This window comes from Eurosta solidaginis, chromosome 2 (genome assembly GCF_040869045.1).
Source record: "Eurosta solidaginis isolate ZX-2024a chromosome 2, ASM4086904v1, whole genome shotgun sequence".
NCBI classification, from domain to species: domain Eukaryota; kingdom Metazoa; phylum Arthropoda; class Insecta; order Diptera; family Tephritidae; genus Eurosta; species Eurosta solidaginis.
In genome coordinates, this window is record NC_090320.1 from 307,323,929 (window position 1) to 307,338,192 (window position 14,264).

General features: G+C 35.6%; 3 protein-coding genes and 1 long non-coding RNA gene across 6 annotated transcripts; 2 read left to right on the forward strand and 2 right to left on the reverse strand.

The window, feature by feature from the left end:
* Positions 1-1,698: 1,698 nt before the first annotated feature.
* l(2)10685 (5-methylcytosine rRNA methyltransferase l(2)10685) lies at positions 1,699-4,090 on the forward strand. The gene is made up of 4 exons (XM_067770179.1): positions 1,699-1,873; positions 2,459-2,645; positions 2,695-3,255; positions 3,313-4,090. Exons 1-4 carry the CDS (start codon positions 1,817-1,819, stop codon positions 4,020-4,022), a joined length of 1,515 nt encoding a protein of 504 aa, XP_067626280.1. The 5' UTR covers positions 1,699-1,816; the 3' UTR covers positions 4,023-4,090.
* Positions 4,016-5,762, reverse strand: Tfb4 (transcription factor B4). Of its 3 annotated transcripts, XM_067770183.1 has the most exons (8): positions 5,515-5,762; positions 5,387-5,442; positions 5,149-5,329; positions 4,894-5,089; positions 4,705-4,828; positions 4,447-4,650; positions 4,341-4,377; positions 4,016-4,146 (listed from the first exon to the last, which is right to left on the reverse strand). In XM_067770183.1, exons 2-8 carry the CDS (start codon positions 5,406-5,408, stop codon positions 4,086-4,088), a joined length of 825 nt encoding a protein of 274 aa, XP_067626284.1. In that variant the 5' UTR covers positions 5,409-5,442; positions 5,515-5,762; the 3' UTR covers positions 4,016-4,085. The 3 variants fall into 3 exon arrangements, with proteins under 3 accessions (XP_067626284.1, XP_067626281.1, XP_067626282.1); XM_067770180.1 differs by having other exon boundaries at positions 4,447-4,828; XM_067770181.1 differs by having other exon boundaries at positions 4,447-4,828; positions 5,387-5,465.
* A 1,376-nt stretch (positions 5,763-7,138) lies between these two features.
* Positions 7,139-8,356, reverse strand: LOC137242927 (uncharacterized). The gene is made up of 2 exons (XR_010950406.1): positions 7,887-8,356; positions 7,139-7,520 (listed from the first exon to the last, which is right to left on the reverse strand). It is a non-coding gene; the product is annotated as an uncharacterized lncRNA (long non-coding RNA).
* A 4,396-nt stretch (positions 8,357-12,752) lies between these two features.
* Positions 12,753-13,622, forward strand: Vps29 (vacuolar protein sorting 29). The gene has a single exon (XM_067770184.1). It carries the CDS (start codon positions 12,898-12,900, stop codon positions 13,462-13,464), a length of 567 nt encoding a protein of 188 aa, XP_067626285.1. The 5' UTR covers positions 12,753-12,897; the 3' UTR covers positions 13,465-13,622.
* The last annotated feature ends 642 nt before the right edge of the window (positions 13,623-14,264 follow it).

The following is a 14,264-nucleotide window of genomic DNA, read 5'->3' on the forward strand; positions in this document are numbered from 1 at the left end:
ACCTTCCATTTGATACATATGTCATACAAACACATTCCAGAGTTACCCTAGGTTCATTTTCCTACATGGTGATTTTCCCTTATTTTGTCTCCATAGCTCTCAACTAAGTATGTAATGTTCGGTTACACCAGAACTTAGCCTTCCTTACTTGTTTTAGGTTTAGTTTGTGCCATTTTCAAAGCTGACATCAAAATTTTGAAAACAAAAATTTTGTTCATCCTACCATATTTAGAAAAAAATTCCTACACAAAAACGAAGTTTTTGCTCATAGTTTAGCGTCCTTGAGACCGCTCAATTGATTTTAAATTTTTATAGTGTTTTAGTTGCTCTCCGACCGCCATTCAGATATTATATTTATTCCATTTCACTTAAGCGTTTGCTGCCAGTCAAATTTATTGTTCAATTTTCCGTTCTGTGATCTTTATTCCACCCTTTTTATGCGTGGTAAGTGCGGTTTGCCGATTACCATGAAGTATGCCTTTGCTCTATTTTATTGTTTCCTTTTGCCTTCTAGTTGACGTAGTGGCTCTGTCTTCCATATCGCTCTGGTGTGTGAAAGAAGGTTACTTTTCGGAGTTGTTTTAATTACTCGTGCTGCAATAGCAGTTGGAATCCTTTGTATTTGCTTATTTTATCATTTCAGGATCCTCCAGCGTATTTTAAAATTAAAATGCCAGGATGGCAAGATTATTAATTTTTGTACTTTTCGAAAAAAAAATTCCTTGGCAGGATCCCTGAGTAGCTAAATCCTTTAAGCAATTTTTGCTTGGTCAGCAGATTTTATGCTTATTGCAGATCGAACTGGCAGCATCTTCCTCCAGCTAGATTTTTAGCAGTTTTGCTAATTTCCAACCTAGTCTGGCAGGATCTTCCTCCAGCTAGATTTTTAGCAGTTTTGCCAATTTCGAATTTAGTCTGGCAGGATCGCCATGTAATAACTTTTAAATAAAAAGAAAATATTTTGCGTACGCTGATGAATAGCGTTAAAAAGAAATTGTTCTTTATTTGAAAATTGTCTTTCCTTTTATACAAATTTATCTAGTCTACACATACATATTTACACTAATACTAATAAATTGCATTCTTAACATTTACATACTGAGTCAGCATATTAGTTCGATCTATTTTTACAAATTGAAATTGTGGATATTTTGGCAGGTGTATTGAAGAGTTGTCATTGACACGCGGTCACGCTATTAACGGGTTCGTCAATACTCCAGTGGAGTTGTAACTAGATACAGGTCTTGCCGTCGGCATTAGTGAGTGATGTTAAACTCCCGCTGTGTAGGGGTATACGAAATGTATTAAGGTCAATATTAGGGTATTAGAGTATGATGAATAGTACTGCAAACATATTGACATAAGTAGGTATTATTATTATTATTTATTTATTATTACGGCGTTTTAAGCCTAAAACTTAGATTATTACAAATTACAAATACATTTTAATAATAAAAGGATTTGTTGGGGGTGTCGGAATGCATGAGATTCCGATCAGCACGGCAACTGGTGGTCCCAACGGGCGAGTCTTGGAGTCATCTCATTGGGAGGTTGGAAGGACTTGTTCTCAATCCTACCCTACTCCAAGACGTATCATGCATAATACCACAACGTATGGACGCAATTGAGAAAGAAATTTGCTTCATTGCGGCAAAACGTCAGTAATGTCAGAAACGGTTATACCTTGTAGGTTGTTTATCTTTTGTTATGGCCCAGCTGTTCGGATGTGCTTTGGTTATCTGTGAATATATCTTAGCAGGATTGAGTAATATTTCCATCCTTACATCCTGAATTAAATTCAGCAAATGTTAAGGAAATGTTGAGAATACGGCACGTGGTCATCTTACAGAGGCGGTGGAAAAGTCGACATTGGGCAAGTGAATGGAGGGTAATAGTCTAGTTGAGGGGTCGACTGCTAATACGCTAACAAAAATATCGAGAGAGGTGTCAAACGACGCGTCTTGACATCAGTATTAATAATCCGAAGGCGGAAAATAAAAATTTTAACGCGTTCAAAAGATATTAACGAAAAACCGAAAAAAGACCCGCGGGTACCTCCGAAACCGGGGGTTGGATCCATAGTGTTTTTGCGCAGAACACCTTTCTGCGTTGGCGGCCTTCGGCCGCGATTATAAAAAATAACCCTGGGCTACGCCATGCCAAGTCCGGGTGTGTGGTATAACCGTGGCTACCGCCACGGTGATGCACAATTTTTTTTGGGGGTACAAACAGAACAACAACCACATGGAAATCGCCAACTTCAAATGCAAATATCTCCGGACAGAGATAAAAATTTTCTTTTCCGCCATCGGATTATTGTTCTCGAGATTAATACGCGTCGTTTGACACCTCTCTCGATATTTTAGGTAGCGTATTAGCAGTCGACCCCTCAACTAGACTATTACCGAATGGAGTTCTCATCTAGTTTATAAGGTAACGTCTTTGTTGTAATCTACAGTCAACTCAACAGCGTAAAAAGACCAACACTGATCGGGCCTTAGATAACTTTGATGATTTCTATGGCTCTGTGTTTGGTAATCGATGGAAAAGCATGCGTGCGGCTTTGCTGACAGAGCATAAATATGTGGCATTGGTCAATAACTTTGGTGATACTGATAGGACGTGCAATGGAATGGAGATGAATGGTAAGAAAAGTATGTTGGAAATGCTTCAATATTGAGAGTTTTATTTTAGGTGCGCTGAATATAAAATCACTGGTTGATCTTGCTAGAAACCGCATTGGTCATTATGATAAACAGCCCTCAACTATCACACCACACAAAACGGTCGATAACACTTTGGACGAATTGAAGCGTAAGCAAGAAGAGCTTGAGAAGTATTCTTTGTATCCTGCAGGGACAAGTGATGCTCCAACGTCAATACCAAAGGAGTTATATTATCGGAAAGCTGAAAATGTCGGATTAAACGATTCTGCGGAAATAGAATATAACTTGACAAACTTCAAGTCAAGCCTTGAAGAAACAATTGGAAAAGGAGCGCAGATAGATCATAGTCGACTCATAGATCCACAGTTTAGTACAGGTGGCTTACACGAATTCATACCAGCGAGCAGAATCAAAGGAAAAGAAGATTGGATACCTGAATCTGACCATTATAAGTACTATCAAACAAAAGCGGACTTCCCATTGCAATTTGATTTGGTAACAGAATTTGCTTATCCAGAAAATCTGAGTTTATATGCATACGAAATAGGCAACTGTTCTGAGTTTGAAACACCTAAAAAATGTCTAACGGGTACATAATTTTTTTAAATATGTAAATTGCAAAAGTTAATGTATTAAAATATTTAAGGTGTACTTTCACATTATCTAATGGATGGTGCATCGGTCCTTCCACCGTTGCTTTTAGATATAAAACAAGGTGAACGCGTTTTAGATGCTTGCGCTGCTCCAGGTGGCAAATCGCTATTAATGTTACAAACTTTGCATCCAGATATATTGATTTGCAATGATATTCAAGAATCACGTGTTAACCGCATTCGAAAAGTCATGGAAGAATATATTTTCGATTACAAAGAAAATTGGAATAACAAGCGAGTAGCGCTGAATCAATGTGACGCTAGAAATATAGACGGCTTCAATAGTTATGACAAGATTTTAGTTGATGTACCATGTACTACAGATCGACACTCTTTAACGGAAAATGATAACAATATTTTTAAATCAACGCGCATCAAAGAACGTTTACGCATACCAGAACTGCAAGCCGATATATTAGCCAATTGCTTGCATTTGTTAAAGCCAGGTGGCAGCTTAGTATATTCAACGTGTGCATTGTCACCTGTGCAAAATGATGGAGTTGTGCACATGGCATTGCAGAAAGTTTTCAACGAACATAATATAACTGCTACTGTTAATGATCTAAGTTATTTGATTAAGCTATTTGAGGATATATTTAAATTTGAATATTCAAAGAATATGAAGTATGGGCAGTTGGTGTTACCATTTTTACCAGCAAATTATGGTCCCATGTACTTTAGTAAATTAACAAGAAATATGTGAATAACCAAAAATAAATATTTTATTGATACTAATTAAACATTAACCGGAATGTAATGTAGATAATTAAACCTTTTTCTTCTTTTTCGGTTTGACAGGTAGTGGGCCAGGTGTCTTGAACACAGTGCTAGAAAATATTTAGAGATGTAAACAAATGAGTAAATTAAATTTGTATGTAATTCTGCAGTAATAATGGGGTCTCGATATTTTTCAGATTTACTACAAATATTAGTATAAGATGAGAGGTTACTAGTCCTCAGTCCTCGACAACAAAGCAATGCAGGGTTCAACATAACAAATTTTTGATATATATTTACTTACTGGCACGTGGTGCATATAGGACTAAATTTGCAGAATACTGAAATATAAATTAATAGAAATGTGATAAATAAACTCAACTAATATCTGCAAACATGGCAATACTTACTAGATAGACACACCGAGCAAACATAGCCAATGTCAATTAACTCTCGATGACAAAAACAAGCTGCCCTATAGTCCACTTTAGTTGCAGGAGGCAGAACTAACTTTTGTCGCATTTGCGGGTCAGGAAGAAAAACCCACAGCAGATATTGCAATAAACCATCCAACTGCGTAAGGCGTAGATATTGACCACCAGTTATATCACAACCTTGTTGTAATAAACTCATCGTTTTATCTAAAGCACAAACATCAATAGTAATACCTAACTTTTGAGCCGTAAAGAAGACGTTCATGTATGTCATATACTGAGATGCACATTCGTTGCTGCCTGTTACAACTAAAATGCGGGAATGCATCTTCACTCCTGCAGCGGTATTACGTTGTATCTGTAAATTAAAATAGTAAAAATTTCACTTTGAATGCACCATCATTTCAGCGGTTATGCACTTACTCTAGATATATAGCAAAGCGCCATTGCCATACTGCCAGCCAACATGCTCTCACATGGCCCATTCAATTTAGGTGCATTTGTTATAATGTGGCTTAGGCGCTGCTTTATAGTCTTCTCTACCAAACTGAATACTTCATACTGTCCATCTACCTGACGAACATCCAGTTGCTTTCCAGGCATAGGGTAAAGGAAATCTCTGTAAATTGATATAATCACATTTAAGTATTTCGCATAATTTGTTTTTGGTATACATACGTTGCATGATGGTGACAGGAAAGAATAGCCAATTTATTTTGTGAACGTTGCATTAAATGCGCATTTCCAAAAGCAACAATTGCATCCAGAAATTGTGTGAGCAACTGCGGATTTTGTCGCACAATGCGTTGAGATGGATTTGTGTCCAAAATAATCGCCAATAAGCCAAATTTGTTGGAATCTATAATGGCAGGAGAAAGCTGGAAAGCCATGAGATCATAAAAAAATGCTTACTTACCGTCTTCCTCAGATTTATCCATATTGTCAAGGTGGGGGTTATTCAAATTCTGTGAACTGATAAAATGAAGAAAAAAAACCTATACAAAAATTTGCTCACATGTATGAACTCATTTTTTTGAAATCTACTTGTCTGAGAATGGGCCAAGTGGGATTGGGCTGGCGAATTGATGTTTAGGAATTGCTTCGTTAACACAGAGAAGAATTACATAGGATATTTCAATATATTTTCGTGATATTCGAATAGCAATGCTTTTAATTATTTTTCTATAATTTCCCAAGGTGTACGCCGGTTCGGTGCAAGTTGTTATTTTGCCAAAAACTCGTTAATGAGCGCATTCAGGAATTCAGATTTTGAGCAATTGTTGAGTGATAACTTTCTGAACTTCTGAACGCACCATTGAGTAGTTACCGTCAGTGTTGCCATGTGATGAAAAAACAAGAAGCTAGATTGGCAAAAAAAAAGGTTAGAAAAAGCTAAATTTAGGAAAAAAGAAGCTAAAAAACGGCCAGAAATTTTTTGGTTAATTCATTAAATTTTTTTTTATTTTTTAGTTTACACATTTGTAAATAAAAACTTGTAACGTACACCTATTAGAAGGTGAATCCGCCCCTTTGCGCAATCAAGGTGGAATGTCCCCCAGCTAGCTCAGTGTGAGGGGTCGGGGCCCTTAACCCTTGTCCACCTCGATGCGGGGCGGATGTTGCAATCATCTCTATCTTCCATCCATGCACACGCCTCGGAAGAAGCCCACCCTACCTTGGACCGCTCGATAATTTCGGCCTTCATCAGGTCCCCTTTATCTCCGCTCCGCCTGACTCCTCTTACCTACCCTGTCGTCATCCTTCCCCTCCCCAACCGATCAAATTAGCACACCATATTTACTTTTTCCTTTTTTTTTCAATAAAACATTTTAATGATAAAAAACTTACGGTTTATACTAACAAAATTTAATCAAATGATTCCTAAAATTCAGGCTTTGAGTTTTACACAGATTTCCTATGCCGCAAGGATTACCATAAGTGTGCTTATAACAAATAAAGGTTTTACATCTAAACTCCACATACGCAAACTATTACATATAATATCATCATCAAACATGCATATGTATATGTATAATTTTCTAGCCGGTAGCAAACAAAAAAAATTATTTCCAATTCCAAAAAAAGAAATTTAAATTAAACAAAAAAAAAGAAGGACATGCGTTTTAAGGATACAAAAAAAAAGCTGTAAATTCCTTGACCTCAATAAAAAACATGTACATCATACTGATTTTCATCAAATCGTATCACACCCTAACAAAAACGTTTGCATACAACTACATAAAACAAAGTTTTGTATGTACAAAAAGAAAACTTTAAACAAAATGTCGGGGGCACAATGAATGCACCGTTATAAGGTAAATTCTTGTCCATGAATTTTTGGACTTTGGACAAAAATTACAAGATATGATAATTTATACAAAAAAAAAACAATTATACAAACATATGAATCCAATACATATTAATATAGGGATATTATCTTTTTATATAAACCAAAAATGTATGTGGTAACGTATTAAATAACTTTCATCTTCTTACGAGCCTATCAGTCGCACAAAGTACCCCAAACGACTTCACACTCAATCTTGAGTAAAAATTTTCAGCCACCTCAAACACCCTAATGCCTACCTAAAAGAGCTCTTTTACCACGGCGGAGGGGATTTGTTGGAAGCGAAAAGCATGCATCTGCCTCGGCGCAAAAAAAAAAGACTTATTGTGCTTGAATTTACCCGTTTGGTGTATTTTCCTTATGTCCGACCTCCAGACAACCGTTTACACAATTCGATATTTTCTAACCCTAGTTATGACAAGTATTTATTAAAATATAATCGTCTACTAGCGAAATTGTGGAAATGGTTCCGCAACCCTAATTAATAAAAAAATGGTTTAATAAATATATGATCGCCTACTGGACTGCTTTAGCTTTATGCCCTTCCGGTTTTGTATATTTCGGATGCTCTGCAATGACATTTGTACCACGGTCGCAGTCTCGCTGCTGAAGTCCATACTGGTGACGCAATTGGTAGTGTTGTAAAAAAAATAGTCTCCCTGGCGCTGACGAAGCTTTTGTTTGTTTGGAGATGGTATGTTCCCTGTAGGAACAAAAGTTACATTCACCATTTGGGCGCACGTTGAAGCTATTGAATGCTTCCACGCCAATTGGGCGTTCCTGACCATGAGGCCAGTTGACTGGCCGCGCCGGTATTAGGGTGGTTGTGACACACTCACGAATTAATTTCAACAAAATAATAAATTTACAAAAAAAATTCTTTTAGAGAAATGGAACTTCGGAAGAAAATTACTGGAATTTCCTCTAATTAAACTACACCCACATACGCATTATGTTGGGTCAACATTATTCCAGAATTGGTGGCTGTAATCGCCGAACGTGAACCCCGAATTGGCGCGGAAGAATTTCACAGATTACAAAAAAAGGATTTTGTTCACTTCAGACTTACCCGTTTAACTCACTCCTATCTAAATAAAATGCCAAGCGGTCAAGACTCCACAAAACATTGACAGGAAAGCCCACAGTGCTGGGTTAGCTGGCTGCCTCCGCTTCTCGCCTCCGCCAAAATCTATTTCTGGTTACCTCCATTCACCTGCCATACCATTATTGCCACAAACTAACCAGCCATTCGGCCGCACTAAACTTTGCTTAAAATTTTTTTTGTAACACGCACTACTTTCTAGTCCGTTTTGGACTTCGCGGGGTTTTGGACTTCACAGGGAAACCTATTGTCACCAAAAAAAAACTTTTTATTTTAAAATTTAAAATCACCCGCGTACTGCCAACTTGCTTGTCTTTTTCAATATGTTTGATCTTCTTGCCCTACAGTTACCCCTTTTTATATCGGCAGAATCGATCACCGATACCGTTTTCCTTTGCGGTTTTTCTATTGTCATACTTTCTTATACATATATTCAATCGCAACCATTTTAGCCCTATATCTCTCCCTTTCCTTATTATCGCTACACCCTTAACTACCATCTGGCAACCTCTGAGCAGAGCTTTTCGGACTTAGATAGATAGATAGATAGATTGATTGATATTTATTATTAATATGTTTACATATTTTTTGATTTCACAATAAATTTTAAATATCACAAATTCATTTTCAATTCACAGACGTGTATGATATATATATATATTAAGTAATAAAAAGTAAAAAGTAATAAAAAATATTTTAGCCTCGAATAAGATCTATACATAGCCGTTTAAAATTCATAATATTATTCTCTCGTTTGATATAATCAGGTAACGAGTTAAATATGTTAAGGCCCTTATATAATAATGTGTTTTGGGCTGCAGTAGTCCGCTGTAATCCTAGTCGAAAGTCATTCGCATTCCGCACAGCATATTGGTGTGTATCTCTAACATACTGAATGCAACTTGTTAAATACATCGGCGCCCTGTTCTGTTTAATTTTAAAAATCATTATTAGTGTATTGAGCATCAGTTTTTGCTCAATATTTAGCCATTTCAATGTTTCAAGCATGTGACTTATTGGGGTGTATTTGTGGCATTTTATTATTGATCTCATACATTTGTTTTGTAATTTCTGTATCCTTCCTATTTGTGATTGGTTACAAGATGTGTACAGAATTGTGGAACAGTATTCAAAATGTGGCTTTATGATTGTATTGTATATTTTTATTGCTGTTAAAGGGTCTAATTTATTTCGTATTCTTCTAAAGAAGTAAATCTTTTTTGCAGCTTTTTTACACAAATGGTCCACGTGATTGTTAAATTTGAGCTCATTGTTTATTATTACACCTAAGTATTTCATATTGGTTACTTGCTCAATACTAGTATTATTTATCTCTAAATTTATTTCGCTATTTGTATTTATCACCATTACTTTTGTTTTCTGTTCATTTAATTTGAGCCTATTCATTTTAAGCCATTTCATAATTTCATCTATATCACATTCTAACTTTCGTTTACATTCTTCCACTGTTTCTGCTTCTGTATATACCAATGTATCGTCTGCATGCATTACCAATTTGGATTTTGATATCACTTTTTCTATATCATTTATGTAAATTATAAACAGAATTGCTCCCAGAAGAGATCCTTGGGGCACCCCTGTATTCACATATGAAAAACTTGATTTTGTGGATTTTATTTTTGTTTGCTGTCTACGATTTGTAAGGTAGTCCTTAAACCAAAGTAGCTCTTTTCCTCTTATTCCATACATATACAGCTTTTTTATTAGAATACCTCTGTCTATTGTTTCAAATGCTCTTTTAAAATCAAGAAATAGAGCTGCTATTATTGTTTTTCGTGGACGCTTCTTCCACTCACTTACGACGAAGTTTATTGCACTTTCACATGAATGATTCTTACGAAAACCGGACTGGTTTAGAGACAGTATATTATTAGTTTCTAGGTACGTTTGTAGTTGATTTTTCACAACACTTTCCATTATTTTTTCAAATATCTTAAGAGTATTTATTGGACGAAACTCTTCACATTTTTTTGTTTAGCGATTTTTTCAACTGGCACTACCAATGAGTCCTTCCATTCATTTGGGAATACTCCGCTCATTAATGAATGATTTATTAACTTTGTTAAGAAAGGCCCAAGTACATTCCAGTTGTCCAAAATGATCTTTGGGCTCACATTATTCCAATCCTTTTTGTTCTTAAGTTTTTTACAAATTGCCTTTAGTTCGCAAATTTGTATTTCTTTAAAATGAAAGGTTTCAGGACAATGATCAATATTGTTAATATATATTTCTTTATCAATTGACTGATCTATTAATTCTATGCTCTCAATGAAGTATTTATTGAGCTTATCAGCTATTTCATTTTCATCACTTATTTCTTCGTTTTTATAAATTATAGAGCTTATTTCTTTTACATCTTTGCTAAGTATTAAATTTTTAAGTATTCTCCACATTTCTTTTTGATTTGTTGCGCTATTGATTTTTAGCTTAAAGTATTTATTTTTTTCCTTTATTATCTCTTGTTTGTATGTTTTACATATACTTTTATAAATTAACCATGAATTGGTATCGTCCATTACTCTCGCAGCTTGGTATGCTCTAATTTTATTTATTTTTAACTTCTTTAACGTTGAGTTAAACCATTTGTTGCGACTTGAGCGACTCGTTGGTGACTTTCCGAATGTTTCCTAGCAATTGACAATTCTCTTGTTTATTTACAATTTTACAACTTATTCGCGTGTGTTTCTTTTTTTAACAAATTTTGCATGTAATCTAGTGAAAAATATTAGAATAATTGTGCACCCAGTGATTTCCCGGTCTGCAGACCTTCGCCATGGCCTATAGCTGCGTTGATCTTCCGGCGGCACCATTGTGATACATCAAAGTAAATATTGTGAGTTCTGGTCCATAAGAACTATGATTTATCTTTACAAACTTAAATTCGTAATCTAATAAAGATGTCTTTATACGAAATATTCTCGTGAACTTTTCTTGGAAGAAATCTTCACATGGTTAAGTTTATGCGTTCGACCAATCCTACGATCTCATTAGACCGTGAACTATTGCTTGATAAAAAGATATTTCTGGATATTTGCTCTGGGATACCCCAGTTTGCTCGATTTGTTATGCCTCCTCTTCGCTAGGAATTACTCTGTATTTATTATTGATTTAACCAACAGCGTCTAAAGTGTCTCTATTTTAGATGCGATCATTCAGTCATTATGCTTCCGCCATTCATCATATACGATCTTCGAGCGGGACCAGTTAGGTTCCAGCCCCAACGCGGGGAACACCCACACCCTGACAAACTTATAAACATAACTTAAACATAACTTCTTGTTTCAAAACATATCAGGCACATTTTCGTTGACGAGCACATGGAATTAATTTAAATGATTGCATATGTGTATATTAGGCCGGGTCGATTTGTGGGGAGGCAAAAAAATCGCCCATTGCTCTGTGAAAATCATATTCTAGGGATCAAAATAAGAAACTTTGCCGAAGGAACCATACCTCTAAAACGAATTCTGATGCCCCCCCCCCCTTTGGGTCGTAGGGGCAAATTTTGAAAAATCCCACTTTGAAATGCCTATGTTTTTTCTTTTTGGAGTTTATTTTTCTCTTTAGAAATTTATTTAGTAAGAACATATGTAAATGAAAAAATGAATTTAACTTAGTAATAGAAAAGAAATTAAATAAATTATTAGAAATTAGCGTTTTTACAACCCTCTTTTAAAACCAAGGCATCACTGTGATGCATTTGCATATCGTAAACATAGTTGTGTGGGTTTTTTATTCAAACGTTTTAAAAAATGAATGTGTCACTGTGACACAATTGCAGATCGTAAAATTGCTTGTGTTGTTTTTTTTTTTTAAGCCACCACAAGACACAGCAGGTAGAATTGAAATTGCCCCTACCCAAAAGTTAGATCCAAAGGGGGGACATCAGAATTCGTTTTAGAGGTATGGTTCCTTCGGCAAAGTTTCTTATTTTGATCCCTAGAATACGATTTTCACAGAGCACTGATCGATTTTTAAATCGACCTGCCCTAGTGTATATACATAAAAAAAATATTACAAACTAATTATTTATATAAAATATTCCCCGTCTGAAGAATCAGAAGAGCTTAAGTCTGCATATAAAGTTTGGCTATTTACCATATGAGATCATCGGTAATTTCAAAATTCTTACAACATTCAGATAAGCGTTTTAATGAGCATCTAGTATTAAGCAGCGCATTAAGCATTTTAATTTTTAGTTTGTTCCTTAATTTGGTTTTCAGAATTTTCATGCCACTAAAAATTCTTTCAACCTCCGCGTTACTGAGTGGTAATACTAAAAAACTTAATATGATTTCGACAAGTTCTAAAAAAGGAGGTTCGTTTAATGCATTTTTATATTCTCGGACTTCCGACCAAAATTCCATCGTGCAGTGTACATTTTTCCATTGTATTGTTATAAGTTTTCGCCACTGCAACTCTATTAATGCTATTTGACTTGAAGAATAACTATACTTCTCTTTTTCAAAGTAAGAAAATACATCTGGCTTTGAAACTTTCAACGAATTTTCAGCAGAAAAAGAATTAATCTTTTGTAGAGAACTCATATTATTAGGTATTAGGTGTTCACAGGAACTATTGAAATTATTTTATTTTAGAAATTATTAAAAATACATTCGGATTAAAAAGGCTAGAAAAAAGTCACGAAGCTAAACCCAAAATTTCGAGGCTAAAGGCAAAAAAAAATGCTATATCTAGCCTCGAAAAGGCTAACCTGGCAACACTGGTTACCGTCCCAATGTTTACGAAAGTCAATAGAATGACACGTCGAATTCAATATTTCTCGACCACCCATTGAACACACCCACTTTTTGACAATCAGCTGTACAGCAAGGCGATTCTATGAATTCGCCTTGGCTGTACAACGCCTGTCGGAAAATTGCAGACTATCAAAGGAAAATAAAGAAATTGTTTATCGCAGTTTGATTCCTAAAATAATTGCGGAAACGCCTACAAAATGCTCGTTCTAGTACTTGGAGACATGCATATTCCACATCGATGTGCCAGTTTACCAGCAAAATTCAAAAAGTTGTTGGTACCGGGACGAATACATCATATTCTGTGTACGGGCAATCTTTGTACTAAGGAAACGTACGACTACCTAAAGACACTGGCCAATGATGTACATATAGTACGTGGCGAATTTGATGAAAATCTGGCCTATCCAGAACAGAAAGTTGTTACAGTTGGCCAATTCCGCATAGGTCTGTCGCATGGACATCAGGTAGTACCCCGTGGTGATCCAGAAGCTTTGGCTCTTATTCAACGGCAATTAGACGTGGATATATTAATTTCCGGCCACACCTACAAATTTGAAGCGTACGAACATGGCAATAAATTTTACATCAATCCCGGCTCAGCAACTGGTGCATTTAATCCATTGGACATTAATGTAATACCATCGTTTGTTTTAATGGACATACAAAGTTCGACAGTTGTGACATATGTTTATCAGTTAATTGGCGATGAAGTTAAGGTGGAACGCATTGAATACAAAAAGATAGAAGGGAAGCAATCAATATAGTTGTAGCGCAGTAAACACTCGCATTCAATGTGATTAAATAGATCCGTTTCCCATGTATTAACATTATTTGTATTCGCTTATATGAATTGTATGTATATGCCCATTAAATTAACTGTAAATTTTAAATGTAAGAAATTAAAGTTTTTTTTTTAAACGAGCGTTTATTATTTTCTTTCATACGTTTTGTAAAGCGGTGCATTCTATTGTGACTAAATAAATCTTGATATGCATTGTAATGGCAAAATTGTTGAATGGTTTGAAGTAGTAGTCCTTGTCGGTATTAAGGCAATACACGTTGTCATATACGCTGCATGTTAGAATACCACTACATAGTTTACATACCGTCTCCTTGATAAAGAGAGGTCATAGCTCACTATTTTCCAAAAATATGCACTTGTAATGGATTTTTATGGATAACGTCCGAGTACACGTTTATTAAAAACGTACCGCGCATTATGGTTCAAGTATGATATTTACATAATGGGACTAATCTTTTGTGCTTTACATTGTGTACAAATGTGTAATGGGGTAACGGTATGCCCGTCAATAGGTCTAACTTACCATTTCATAGTAACTGCGATTTAAAAATAAATAAAAAATTCAAGTTCACAGTAAGACACAAATGTTAGTAGATAGAAAGAATATCACCAGGCATAAGCAATCTTTTTGCAATTACCTGAACCACTATAAAAGAGCCGTTTAGTCCGACAGTGTCCCTGTCAGTTGATTTGGGACTAAGCAAGAAAGTGCCCTGCACCCCTGTGTTCAGCCCACAATATGTTTTCGCCTCATTTTCCATC

What these genes read in the sequence shown, in the direction of transcription:
- Tfb4 (XM_067770180.1), bottom strand. Translation starts at nt 5,408, where the DNA reads ATGGATAAATCTGAGGAAGACG. An exon ending in GGATAAATCTGAGGAAGACG is followed by an intron (nt 5,330 to 5,386) that starts GTAAGTAAGCAT and finishes CTGCCATTATAG; the next exon opens with ATTCCAACAAATTTGGCTTA. An exon ending in TCCTGTCACCATCATGCAAC is followed by an intron (nt 5,090 to 5,148) that starts GTATGTATACCA and finishes ATCAATTTACAG; the next exon opens with AGATTTCCTTTACCCTATGC.
- Vps29 (XM_067770184.1), top strand. Translation starts at nt 12,898, where the DNA reads ATGCTCGTTCTAGTACTTGGAGACATGCATATTCCACATCGATGTGCC.